We start from the raw sequence: 13,905 nt of genomic DNA, 5'->3' as shown, positions 1-13,905 counted from the left end.
TGCTGGAGAATACAGTAGGCCTTTACCAACTCACAGTAAGGAAGAGAACAGCACACCAGCCAGCATCAGAGAGGGAAGCACTGCACCTCATGGGGTGGATTCCCAGACGCCACTGCCCTGTGTTTGACCTTTGACCTCCAGAGTTGTACATGCCCTGTGTTTGACCTTTGACCTCCAGAGCCCCCAGAGAACCTGAAGAAGGAGATCCTCTACATCCTGGTGCCGAGCATCGCCATCCCATTGGTCATCGCCTGCCTCTTCTTCCTGTTCTGCATGTGTCGCAACAAGCAGAAGGAGCCCGAGGACACGCCCCCTCGCCGTCAGCTGACCGCCTCCCCCAGCCAGGACATGGAGCTGCCGCTGCTCAACCAACACAAACACCAGGTATGATACTATAGGGAAGGCTGGCAGAGGTAGAAATCGGAGGACAGGCTTATTGTAATGCACGGAACGGAATGAGGAACGGTGTCAAACGCATCATACTCCATGCATTACAATGAGCCCCTCCTCCGATTCCTGCCTCCACCAGCCTCCCCTAGTGCCAGAACTGATCCCTGGTCTCCCTTAATTCCCTTAATTCATCTGAAATGGAAACTGTATATTCTCTGTTTCATTAAACAGATGAGGAATGTTTACAGAATGTGACGGTTATTAAACACCATAGTAGAGCATAGTAAGAACATGAGGTAACACAGCCTAACACTGTTTAGGTGAGGCGATACTGCTCTCCGTCTTGTGTTATTAATAATAATCATTAATAACAGAGTGTTACCGTGTCGTCCTGACAGGCCAAGCTCCGTGAGATCAACTTGTCGGCGGTGAGGTTCATGGAGGAGCTGGGGGAGGACCGCTTCGGGAAGGTGTACAAGGGTCACCTGTACGGCACCGCCCCCGGGGAGCAGACCCAGGTGGTGGCCATCAAGACGGTCAAGGACAAGGACGAGGGCACGCTGCGGGAGGAGTTCCGTCATGAGGCGCTGCTGCGCTCCCGCCTACAGGTGAGCGGTGGTATTACAACACCAGACAGGCGAACACCTCATCTTAGAGAGGGTTACTTCTCCCAGTGTAGTTTTATCTGTTCAACACATTGTGTGTATTGAGTAGGTCTTGTAGGGACACTATTTGTATATTGTAATTGTCTCTTTTTTGGTTGTTTTTTTTTACCAGCTAACGCTTTTATCTAAAGCGATTTATAGTACAGTAAATGCATACGTTTGTACATGGTTGGTAGCCACAACCTTAGCGTTGCTGGCACCATGCTCTACCAACTGAGCCACAGCTGACCTACCTTCACAATCTACACTGAATTGAATTCATAACAACCGTGGCTCGTAGGCTACATCAATAAAGTTTTTAATGTTGAATTCGGCCCCCAGCACCCCAACATCGTGTGCCTGCTGGGCGCCGTCACCAAGGAGCAGCCAATCAGCATGGTGTTCTCCTACTCGGGGCTGGGCGACCTGCACGAGTTCCTGGTGATGCGCTCACCGCACTCCGACGTCGGGAGCTCAGACGACGGCAAGACGGTCAAGTCCACGCTGGAGCAGGCCGACTTCCTGCACATCGTTACCCAGGTAACGCACAGCGACAACAACAACAAACATCGCACGGACAAGCATTCATATCAGGATATTTAGGCTGATTGAGAGCTTCTTACAATGTAGCTGATCAAAGCACCCATACTGTGGATACCTTGACCTTTAGAACATTTTTGAAAATGTTGGTTATTAAAAGTTGAATTAAGAAAAAGAATGTGTATAAGATAAGATGCTCTATCATAGGACACTGCTTTGCAATTGCATAGTAATGAAGTTATGTTATTACACAAGTGGAATAAGAACTGTTCCTTTTATAGTGGGATAAGGACTGTCGTAATAAGGACTGTTCCGTATTCCACATGTGCAATTACACCAACCGCTTATCACTGTATCCCTCCCCAGTTGTTACTGGAGTAGTAACTAGTGTTATACAGCTGTCATTACTGTGTTATTACTATAGCGTAATCTTCTCTTCTCGACTCCCAGGTGGCAGCTGGCATGGAGTACCTCTCCAGTCACCACGTTGTCCACAAAGACCTGGCCACTCGCAACATCCTGGTGTGTGACAAGCTCAACGTGAAGATCCTGGACCTGGGCCTGTTCAGAGAGGTCTACTCTGCCGACTACTACAAGCTGCTGGGGGCCAGCCCCTTCCCCATCCGCTGGATGTCCCCCGAGGCCATCATGTACGGGAAGTTCTCCACCGACTCGGACATCTGGTCGTACGGCGTGGTGCTGTGGGAGATCTTCAGCTACGGCCTGCAGCCCTACTGCGGCTACTCCAACCAGGACGTGATCGAGATGGTGCGCGGGCGCCAGGTGCTGGCGTGCCCCGACGACTGCCCCGGCTGGATCTACACGCTGATGCTGGAGTGCTGGAGCGAGTTCCCCGCCCGCCGCCCGCGCTTCAAGGACATCGCCACGCGCCTGCGCACCTGGGAGAGCCTGTCCAACTACAACAGCTCGGCCCAGACGTCCGGCACCAGCAACACCACCCAGACCAGCTCCCTCAGCACCAGCCCCGTCAGCAACATCAGCATGGGCGCCGCTACCAGCGCCGCGTCCCGCTACGCCAGCCCCAAGAAGAACTCGCCCTTCCCCCAGCCACAGTTCCTGCCCATGAAGGGCCAGATGGGCCAGATGCACCGGCCCATGCACCAGCCCCAGCTCTACATCCCCGTCAACGGGTACCAGCCCATGCCCCACGCCTACCCCTACCACCTCCAGAACTTCTACCCCATGCAGATCCCCATGCAGATGGCCCACCAGCAGATCCACCACGGCCCGGCACACGCGGTGCCCAAGGCCGGCTCGCACCACAGCGGGAGCGGCTCCACCTCCACTGGCTACGTCACCACCGCCCCCTCCAACGCCTCGGGCACCGAGAGGGCAGCCCTGCTCTGCGAGGACCCCAAGGCCGGAGACGACGGGGACATGGCGGACGGGGCGTCCCAGAACGGGCACCACGGGGGGCGCGGCGAGGATGGGTCGACGCCGGGGGTCCCCGAGACGGAGTTGCTAGGAGACAACGACCTTCCGCAGATGGAGGACATGGACAGGCACTCAGAGGCGTAGAGGAAGTGATGTCGTGTCTGGAGGACGAGGGTCACCAGAGGACGAGCTCATCGTCATGGCTGGAACGGAGTGAGGAACGATGAAAATGTGTTTGATATGTTTGATACCATTCCTCATTCCATTCCACGCATCACAATGAGCCCGTCCTCCGGTTTCTACCTCCACCAGCCTCCCCTGGTCTGGAGGACCGGGGTACTAACACAAGCCGAGACGCTGTGTGAACTGAACTGAACTGAGACTCATTTAGTCAAAAGAGCACCATTAAATAAGTGAAGGGAATTATGCATTAGAATCAGTGAATGTTATTTATGGGTTCTTCTAGCCATGACTGATGATGCTGTCAGAACGCTAGTCTACCTGTGTCTCAGGTTCTCCCCTCCAAGACCCCGGCGTCTTCGCTTTGGGAGAGGAACCCTGCAAGTCAAAGAAGCAGCTTGTGAGAGAACGTCTATGAAGAAGAACCCGGTTGTCTCCCTCTCCGGGCTGCGGGTGCGTTGGTTTGTATCGGCACGGACTGTGTTGTTTATCTTTGTTGCAAAGCCATTCAGAAGAATTGATGTTCTTACTGTTGCTGTGCAACAAGAAGCGTTATTTGTTTTGTTTTTCGAGGATTCCTGAAGTTGCCTTGTTTTGACGTTTCTGACTTTTGCATTCTGTTATAATTCTGAGATTAAGTCTACTGTGGGGTCTGCGTGAGTGGACTCTCTCTGGCTATTTGTTCACAGAGCAAGAGTCCAGATGAGGCAGAATATATGATGAACAAACAGAATAATTAATTGGAGTGTATAAGCTTCCTAAAAAAACAGTATTTTTGGATCACACTTTATACAATCATTTTGTCATGAAGAGTTTGATATTGCTCACAGAACGTGTTTTTACTGAAAATAGATCTCCATCTGATAAACAAGAACGATGTGTACATGATAACTGTATGTGGGGTGTTGATGATTATGTTTAGCTTTATTTCATAACACTGCCTTGTGTTCATATTCCCCTTTGTATGGATTTCTATGATAGATGTTGCTCACCTTCGACTTTGGTACCCTCTTGTACAGATTTGTAATTTATGTAAGTAATTTTTTTAAACACATTTTTTATTTGTTTTTACCTTGCCTTGTTGGCAAAGATTGTTTAGTCTGAGGTTATTACTTAAATGTCCTTGCAACCAGATATTTGCTTTTTTTTCTCCAAGGTTTTATTACAAATGTTAACCATATATTGTGTACGTCCAGCCACGTGGAGTATCCAATAAAGTGATACATAAAGACATGTATTTTGTTTTTTCTGTCAAAAGGATGAGCTGCTGCTAGACATAATTGATTAATTGATTGACAGCTCCGCACCACCTACAACACTTCAATGTTTGGGCTACAAGTCCCCTCAGACCCAAATGCACAGAGATGAATAAATTCACCATACATTTGAGCGAGAGAAACCTTTCTCTCCTATATGGAATAGGGGACACAGGGCATAAACAGTATATCAAAACAGCTTTTGTTGACCTCAAATGACTCAAAATACGCAGAGAAAATGGTGATGATTTCAATGTGTCCAGCCATAACAGTCAAATGTCTTATTCGGAGGTTTTGTTTGCTTTCGCATAAGCGAATACAAGAGCCCGATGGTTAAGCAGATAGTGCAAACTTGTGGCGCTTATTCCAGTAAGTGTAGGCGTGATCTTGATCTAATTTATATGACAGCTTCCTTGAATGTCCTTCTGAAAGCAAATAAGAGGCAGGCCTGCACATGTCCCTCGGAGCTGTAGCCTGCAGGATGGACGTTGACAGTGTGCGTCACAGGGATGGATTTACGCACGAACCATACGGGATAACAGTAGACCATGTCAATGTGGATGGAATGCAGAAGTGCCAAGACGCATTATCTTATCCGAATGCGGCGTCTACTACGACTATGGTGTCCCTTCCCTCTCAGGACTTTGAAGACAGTCCCCGTGGTCCTTTTCGTCTTTACGCAAATTCTATAGTCGGGTTGGATTCCAGCTCTGGGTCTGAAGGGAGGTTGAGACTGCGCAGAAAGAGAGAATTTATACCTGAAGATCAGAAAGACGGCAACTACTGGTCAAAGAGGAAGAGAAATAACGAGGCAGCGAAGAGATCAAGGCAGCGTCGGCGGGTGGAGGATATTCTTCTGGAGGGCCGCGCAGTGGAGCTGCTCCGAGAGAATGAGAAACTAAAAGCGACTCTGTCGGCTGTCCAACACCGTGCCGTTGGAGTGGACTCCCGCCACGAACGGTACTTGGACAGTTATTCTGGCCAAAACTTCTCAGAAGCGCGGTATTTTCATCCTTCCTCCTCTGACGTCTCTCACGCTGCGTCTCTGATGCTGCCGTCTGCTCCCTCGTCGCTCGGCGCAAACTTCAGAATGGCTAAAGGTGTATCAGGTAGTAGGTTTACTGACTGTTCAGGATTTATCCATACCCCAGGTTTCCCCAGCGGTGACACCTGTCGGATAAACCATGTTAATCAAGTGTCTCCCCAATTCCCTTACTCGGATTACTTCTCTGGAGCTGCAGTTCCCGATTCTTATTCTCCGATGCCAAATGACTATCAATGCTACAGAAACGCATGTAGTGTTGAACATTATCCGTCTCATGCATTCGATGTACTACCAAGATACAGCACACCACAAAATATCGCAATATCAGAATATGCATACCCAGTGAAACGGAAGAGCGCTCAATTGAACGCCAACGCACTTGGACAGTTTGCGCAAGATGCCGCAGTTGAGGGGGGAACAGCTGGCGGCAAACCTCTGGAGATCGGTCGCGCACGTCACGGAACGTCTCCTGGTGGACAGAAAGAAGGCATAATGGAAGATGAGAGGAACGGACGACCCGATGGCAGGATAGCCACGGAAACATCAATTGTTAGGACAATGCTGCCTTTACCACACAAACTGAGACACAAAGTTAACAAAGTCCTGAAGGAACAGTCATTGATCACCAGAGCTTCCACAACGAGTGACATTGGAATAAAGACCAGTGCGCAATTGCGCATAAACAGTGGGAGTGGCAGTCCCGGGGATGCGCAAGAATTGGCACAGGGGAATTGCGCAAAAGAAAGCCATTCATGTGTTGTTGAAAGCGACAAAGACAAGGTTACAATTATGACAACGTCAACAAAAACGGTCTCTGGCGAGATGAGTGAGAATGGTCATTTAAGGGACCAATTAGCGTCATTGTGTGCTGAGGTGAAAAACCTGAAACAAATGATTTTGGCAAAATCTAAATGATTTGTATATTTTAGTTGAGCCTATATGTAATCCGCAGAGTTGTGTCATGTACAGTGCCCTGCATAAGTAATGGAACAGTGAAGCATTCAGTTTGGATTTGAAATCAAACAACTACTATGAGGTTAAAGTAGAGATTGCAGCTTTTATTTGATGTTATTTGTGTACATAGTTCGGCTGATGACATATTCTACGGATGGTAGTCTCTGACACATTCAGACGTAGCTCCTGGAGAGTGTCCCTGATCAGTGGGACAGTTGTTTTGTGTTTTTTCTGAATTATGGTGAGCATTCTTCGGTCATCCACTGTAAAAGTCTGCCTTGGTCTACCAGCCCGTTTGCAATTGCTGAGCTCAGCAGTGTTTTTTTTTCTTCTTTTTAATGATGTTCCAAACTGTTGATTTCGGCAAGCCTATGGTTTTGGCTATTTTTAAGCCTAGTAAAGGCTTCCTTGATTTTCATTGACACTGCTTTGGTCCTTCTGTTGACAGACACCAATAGCAGACTCCAAAGGCAAAAGCAAAGCCTAGAATCAATACTAGACATTGACAGCTCTCTTATGTCTGCACAAATGATGTGACGGAACACACCTGACTAACCAGAAACACCTATCAAGCCAATTGTCCCATTACGTTTGGGTACGCTGAAATGGGGGGACTATGCATACAAAGTGTTGTAATTTCTTGAATGGTGAAACCAATATGTACACAAATGGCATCAAATAAAAGCTGGGAATCTCTACTTTAACCTCACGATAATTGTTTGATTTAAAATCCAACTTTTGGAATGTAGAGGCAAAAGAAGAGAAAATGCTTCACTGTCCCATTGTTTACGCAGGGCACTGTATGTCAATGGTTGTGTCATATTTACAATAGGCAGCTGCAAGGCTATCTTAAGGCTTTATTGAGGTAATTGACGTATTATGCAACCTTAAACACAGCGTTGTTTCCTATCTGTCCATTTTCCTCAGCCCTTTGAATAAATCTTTCTGAGAATGTATAATTGTCTGTTTTGTTATAGGCTTAATCATGAATTGTATCTAATTATCTTGAACATTAACAGAGCTCATAAAAGGTTTAGCTTTTAAATGTTGTATTTGTATCATGCATGCGTTTTATCATTAAAATCCAACGAAAAGAGATTGTGCCGAGATTCTATGAATATACTTGGAATAAGATAATGTAGACGGATAACAAGACTTGCAAAATGATAGGAGAATGCAAAACAAATGGCCACAAGAGGTCGCCGTGCTCCCATGTGTAGACCTATGGGAGAAGGACAAGGATACACGCAAATGTGTGCAGCAAAATACTTGAGAAAGTCCTATTTTTTACAAACCATTTATTGGTTATTGTTGACATGTTTACTCTCGTTTGTGTCCGTATTAATACTGCTGTCTGTGTTTAGTTTGGAGGGGGTGTGCAATGAATGATGCTCCGCTTGTTCCTAATAGCCTATATGTTATTAAGCGGCTTGTTATGCATATTGTTTGCATGTTTGTCCCGTGTACGTCATGGCCTAAATGTTAACTGGGATCCTTCTGGACGGGTCGGCTCACGTCACACTATTGAAGCTGAGATTTAAAACGGTTAAATTAAGGGTTAAGGTTAGGGTAGTCTCGCGTAGCCATACCTCCAAATCACGCTGGTCTCAACAAGGTTAAAGAAGGGGTTAAGGTTTAGGGTAAGGGTAAGGGTTAATGTTAAGGGAAGGGTAGGGTTAAGGTTATGGTAAGGGTTATTGGTTAAGGGTAAGGGTTAATGTTAGGGGAAATGTAGAGTCATCCGAAGTATCCTACTTAGCATCTACTAGTATGCAATGTGTCCCCTGCTCTCTTATAACACCATTAAAAGACAGTCCTATAATTCATGTTCACTTATCTCTTTATAGTAGAGGGCTCTCTTGTTGTGCACCTAATCGTTTTAATGTCTCACCAGTGGTTAGTGTTGTAAACTGTTGACATCCAGTAGTGGACTACTATTTATTAACAATGCAATAAATGTAAACATTGCATTTCGATATTATTACCATGTTATAGACATGCTCTAGGTCTAGGCCTAGATCTATAATAAGATATTGCACCCGAACTAATTAGTTTGAGATACTGTAACTGATTTTACTGATAGCTTACATAAAATTAGGCCTACTGGCTACAGTATATCGCCTTCTCACACGTTGCGTGTGCCACACTGTCCCAATGTGTTCCCCGAAATAAGACGAGTGACTTCATGAATTTGCATCATACTTGATATGTCTACAGGAATAACGAATGATTGGCTCAAATCAGAAAATGCTGGCCTTCAATTGGCTGTATGGGCTGTCAGTAACTGCACGCCGCCAATAGACTCCTCAAGTGACCCACTAACACAAATCCATGAGGCTGCAGTCACTCCGGGAGGAAAAGCCAAAGGAGACGAGGAACGTTACTCAAAATATACTGGATTTTACCATCGGCGAAACTATTTTTTGTTCAATTAAAAACATTATATGTGACTTCTGTGCATGTTATACAACGGAAAACAACATCTGCAACGTCCGCCTGATGCTTGAAAAGGTACATTTTGATTTAGGTCAGCGCTTAGCAAGCTAGCCATAACCCACCGGTAGAAATGTATGCGCGTAATATGCATGTTTACGCAGCCAAGTTGGCCGCCCTAACTATTTTGTTGGCTCGGTAGCTCCATACCGACGAATAGAATGTACACTATTGATTGATTTTTAAAAGTTTACACGACTTGTTTCATGTTAAACGTCTTTCATGAATTCGTTGAGGCTCACCACAAGTGTAATACGTCGTTGTAACTAGCTAGATGGATAGCTGTAATTGCGCGATATCAAGGGTGGTACTTATCAGGTTCGCCTGCTTTGTTAACGACTCGAAAGGCTGCACATGTTGATATGAGGTATTCAATCCACATTCTGATTTTTTTTAAAAAGAAAAAAAGATCGGAAATAAGCGGTCTATGGCACAGTGACCCATACTCCGAGGTGCGTGGCTGAATCAGTGCCGTTGTTTAGCTTGTTACATTTGTGGCACAGTTCAATGCAGTTACATCAAAGGCTGCTTTATCACGCCGATGGTGCCGTTCAGGGCACCACAGCAGAATTCAACACGTAACAGCATGTATGCTACAATAATGTAATAATGTACGATGTCATTCAATGGAGGGGAGATACGTGATTAAAAGTAACTGCTCTGCCGTTTAAAGGCTTGTTTAGTGTTTAGGTCATTTGTCTCCTATGGTGCTATGACCATTCCAGTCAATATTGCATAACGTCCGCAGCTACAGAATTTGCTGGCAGGCTGGGAGGTAGGAGGGGGGGGGGAGCTGATCACGCTTATTTGGTAATCCTGACACACAATGAAGGAATCTGGGGCAATGGGACATGACGGTGAACGAGCGGCCCGCCCACCCGTCCGTTATACGGTCCAACCGACAATAAAACATTCCGTAGCCGGTGAACCTCTGGTGAACTTTGCAGGCTGCATCCGAATGAGAGTGTCTGACTGAAGTTGTTGCCCATTTCTAGAACACTGCTAATTGGAATAGGCTATGACCCATACACCCGAGCACGGGGAGTACGCGATCTTCTTAAAAGGGAAATGAATCAGCATGAGGATTTATCATTACACGATGTTATGGATTCAAGTTCATCACGCACAAAGCTTTGCTCCAAAGGTGTGGGGGAAAAACACCACTGGCTTATCCGCACGTGCCGTGCACGGTTCACCGGGCCTTTGTTTTAGTCATAGAGTGAATCGTCAATTGTTTGTTTGCAAGTGTGACCTTGTTGTGCTCTGTGGTCTTATGTGTTGTTATTTAGTTGTCTCTGTCCAACCACGTGTGATGATGATGTTGACGGCTGGCCGCATTCCTTTGTTCCTGGTTCTCGGGAGATAGGCGAGCCTGTTGTTCATTTAGTCCAGGAAAGCAGGGATCAGTTCTATAGCCCAATTCTCTCCTCCGTGTAAATGCTCCTTCATTCAATCTAAGCCTATAGTTAGTAAGGAAAACACCTTTTTGTAAACAATACGGGTTACTCAGCTCGATCATGTTTATCTGATTCAGTTTTCACGGACCACTGAACAGACTATTGAAGGTCATTGTCAAGTAGTCTCTCGTTTCGGCTCTTCTATACCGGCGGAGGCTAAAATCAATATCTAGGGCAGTGGGTTGACGGGACGAATATATCTCAAATGACTAATCACAAGGAATGAGCAAACAGGGGGGATGTTGTCTTTCTCCTAGACTGTTTAAAAACGCGCATTGTTTCGCTGTGCTGTGCGTGACTTTCTGCGTAAAGACCTCTGGCGATGACATCATTTTGGAGAGCCTGAATGGGGTCGTGCGCGCGGAGGGAATTGCATAATTCGCCGCACTTTGATCTCCTCATAGGCGTGTCTCCCCCAATGTCAGACCGAGCACCAGGACCGAGCTCCATTCGCCCGTTCATTCCTGGACATTGGGCTCTACAGATACAAGGCTCTATTTTTTGACCTTCCTTAAATGGATCTGGTGGATATTGTCTTTGATCTTTTAACAAATAGAGCTAACCAATGTCTAATCTCCTGGGACAGAGATTTCACGCTGACATAATCAATCAAATTTAATTATTATTAATTAAATTGATTAAATTAATTATCAATCAATTATCAATCTATATCTATTTTGTGATAGCCTATTACTTTATGATAAATTCGCTTCATCACCAAGGCCAAGTGCTTTTATACACTCTTATATCCAGCTCTTATATAACATTTTGAATAATTGACGAGTTGCCTAATAATCCATTAATAAGCGTAATAATGATGTCGGCTGAGGATGTGAAGCTGCCATTGTAAACAGCCATTAGATAAGCTTATATAGGCCTACACTGCCAAACATCTTACATCTATTACGAGTGGGGTGTCGACACTCATTTCACTGTTGTGAAATGCCCTCACACTATTGTGTGATAACGATAGCGTTTGTGTAAAGTCTGCATTGCCAAATAGGTTTGAGTAATATTGTGGGGGTGGATATTTCACTTCTCAGAACTACTGAAGATCACAAGCCATTTTGAGTCAAAACATTACCAGGAGTTAGTAACCTCATTATGTGGGCATCTCCTCCTCAACAACTCAATTCATTAACCAAGTGTTATGCCCTACTCAAAACTATCAAATACTAACAACCTTTCTCCAAGGAGCCATATTGTTGCATAGAAACACAACAACTTTTCGAATGTTAACTGTGATATCTAAAACCTCAGTTTTATTTCTTCTCTTCGCAGATTTTGTGAGGCTCAAGAGTGACTTTAACCATCTCCTGAACTGACAGTACTTCATCTCAGACCTTCAGATAAACCCCAGAACCGGCTCAGTCCAGTCAACATGACTAAGGACTTATGATCTCATCAACCACGGATACAGAAACAATCCCAACATGCAACAGGCTATAAAGAGAGAGCCCCCGTCCGGCGGCTCGTACAACGAAGACGACGCCCTGGTCCTCGCCGTGGCGCTCCAGGGCGGCGACCACGACCTGATTGGCCACAAGCTGTCCGGTCACATGACCTTCAAGGCCAAATCCAGCACCTGTCGGCGGAAGCGGGAGTTCATCCCGGACGAGAAGAAGGACAACATCTACTGGGAGAGGAGGAGGAAGAACAACGAGGCGGCCAAGCGCTCGCGGGAGAAACGCCGTCTGAACGACATGGTGCTGGAGAACAAGCTGATGGTGCTCGGGGAGGAGAACGCCACCCTCAAGGCAGAGCTCCTCTCCCTCAAGCTGAAGTTCGGCCTGGTGAGCTCCGCAGCCTACGCCCAGGAGGTCCAGAAGATCTCCAGCACCACCGCGGCCCTCTACCAGGACTACATCCTGGCCTCCAGGGAGGGGGGCGGCCCCCCGGGGTCCTACCCCGGTGACCTGGAGCCCCCCCACCTGGGAGGCGGAAGCAGCTGCATCTCCGTCATCAAACACTCGCCTCACAGCACGCTGTCGGACATGTCCGAGTCGCCGCCATCGTCGTCCATGGCGACCCAGGGCGGCCTCTGCAGCCGCCGGACCCCCGAGGTCATCAAACAGGAGCCGGGGGACGGCGGGGGCGTGGGGGGCTACGCCAGGGAGAGGAGCAGCCCCTACGAACTGTACAGGAACTACCTAGCCAGCAGCCCCTTCCCCGGAGGTTACTCCTCCTCCTCTTCCCAGCCCTCTCCCTTCCTGCAGCTCACGCGCTCCTCCAGCAGCTCCCCCCGCACCTCCGACGACGGCGCCGTCAGCAAGTCCTCGGACGGCGAGGACGAGCAGCAGGTGCCCCGAGGCCCTGCCTCCATCCGCTCGTCCAACGGCGGCGGCGGAGGAGGCGGAGACCCGAAGAGCGTCATCGTGTCGACGCTGAAAGTCCCCGACGCCGGCTTCTCCACTTCGGCTCTGCCCCACAAGCTGAGGCTCAAAGCCAGGGCCATCCAGATCAAGGTGGAGGCCATCGACCCGGAGTACGACTCCTCCAGGAAGTCCTCGTCCCCCGTGGACATGTCCCGAGGAGGGTGCTACCCGGGGAGTCAGGTAGGGGCCGCGGCGTCGGACTACATCCAGTCGTCCCTCAACCCCCTGTCCCTCCAGGTGACCAACCTACAGGACTGGAACCCCCACCACCACAGGCCAGAGCTCTGGCACAAAGACAGCAGCGGCACCGGGGGTCTGAGGCAGCAGAGCAGGCTGTCCCCCCCGAGCCCCAGCCCCAGCCCCGTGTCCAACACACTCATAGTGGACCTTAAAGACGCCTCCTCCCCCTACGGCCGCTCAGAGTCGGAGAACTCAAACTTAAAACGGGGTATCGCCGACCTGTCGGCCGAAGTGGCGTCGCTGAAAAGACTGATAACGACGCGGCAAGGTTCCGTGATTGAGTCGACGACAAGCTCTACTACCGAACAGCATCATCACGAGACGTTGTTATCGTATAAAGGATATTAATCGAAACGACTTCTCTTCTGTTCTGTTCTGGTTTTTTGCACAACACCTGTATTTCTTTTCCACTGTGTTGAACTTCTTGCACTGTGCGGTCGATATGGTGTAAAAGATGCAGTTCATTTCTAAAAATGAACGCTGTGTGTTTTTGTGCACTTGCTGTTGTAGTTCTGTTTCAAGCGTTGATAAACTCCATCGTCTGTGAGCCGGGGGTGAGGCTAACTGGTGTACATGATGCAATTGTAATGTAAAACATTTTTCTCAAGTTTTTGTTGTAAATGGTGAGTTTTGTTTACAATAAATATGTGTAAGCACTGAAATGTGTCTTCTGTTGGTGTGTGTGTGTGTGTGTGTGTGTGTGTGTGTGTGTGCACGCGCACGTGTGTGTGTGCATGGAAAGCTTAGAAGGGGTTTGTAACCTATATGGAATAAGTTATCTAAAGACCAAATAATTATCTCCCTTTGTGGAAAGAATTTCTTACAGCAAACCCATGATGTCAGGTTTTATGGATGTTGGGTATTATTGCATCATCAAAGAGCTTGTTACTACAGTGTAGCCACTTACACACACACACACACACACACACACACTCT

The 13,905-nt window shown here is 47.5% G+C and overlaps 2 protein-coding genes across 5 annotated transcripts in view; both read left to right on the top strand.

The window, feature by feature from the left end:
* The window catches only part of ror2 (receptor tyrosine kinase-like orphan receptor 2), an 80,689-nt gene extending 73,141 nt beyond the window's left edge, over nucleotides 1-7,548 (top strand). For both annotated transcript variants that reach the window (XM_083670489.1, XM_083670488.1), the window contains exons 9-12: nucleotides 179-384; nucleotides 789-998; nucleotides 1,377-1,574; nucleotides 2,025-7,548. In XM_083670489.1, coding sequence (XP_083526615.1) covers nucleotides 179-384; nucleotides 789-998; nucleotides 1,377-1,574; nucleotides 2,025-3,113 — 1,703 coding nt within the window. In that variant the 3' untranslated portion in view covers nucleotides 3,114-7,548. The remainder of the gene's footprint in view (nucleotides 1-178; nucleotides 385-788; nucleotides 999-1,376; nucleotides 1,575-2,024) is intronic.
* A 1,209-nt stretch (nucleotides 7,549-8,757) lies between these two features.
* Nucleotides 8,758-13,625, top strand: nfil3 (nuclear factor, interleukin 3 regulated). 3 transcript variants are annotated; one of them, XM_083670492.1, is made up of 2 exons: nucleotides 8,758-8,915; nucleotides 11,636-13,625. In XM_083670492.1, the coding sequence occupies exon 2, from the start codon at nucleotides 11,788-11,790 to the stop codon at nucleotides 13,315-13,317; it is 1,530 nt and encodes a 509-aa protein (XP_083526618.1). In that variant the 5' UTR covers nucleotides 8,758-8,915; nucleotides 11,636-11,787; the 3' UTR covers nucleotides 13,318-13,625. The 3 variants fall into 3 exon arrangements, with proteins under 3 accessions (XP_083526618.1, XP_083526619.1, XP_083526620.1); XM_083670493.1 differs by lacking the exon at nucleotides 8,758-8,915 and adding an exon at nucleotides 9,769-10,041; XM_083670494.1 differs by lacking the exon at nucleotides 8,758-8,915 and adding an exon at nucleotides 10,087-10,142 and having other exon boundaries at nucleotides 11,646-13,625.
* Nucleotides 13,626-13,905: the final 280 nt, after the last annotated feature.

Source organism: Argentina silus (genome assembly GCF_951799395.1).
Source record: "Argentina silus genome assembly, chromosome: 5".
NCBI classification, from domain to species: domain Eukaryota; kingdom Metazoa; phylum Chordata; class Actinopteri; order Argentiniformes; family Argentinidae; genus Argentina; species Argentina silus.
Note: the sequence above shows the minus strand (reverse complement) of the source record. Positions and strands in the feature narration are given on the sequence as shown.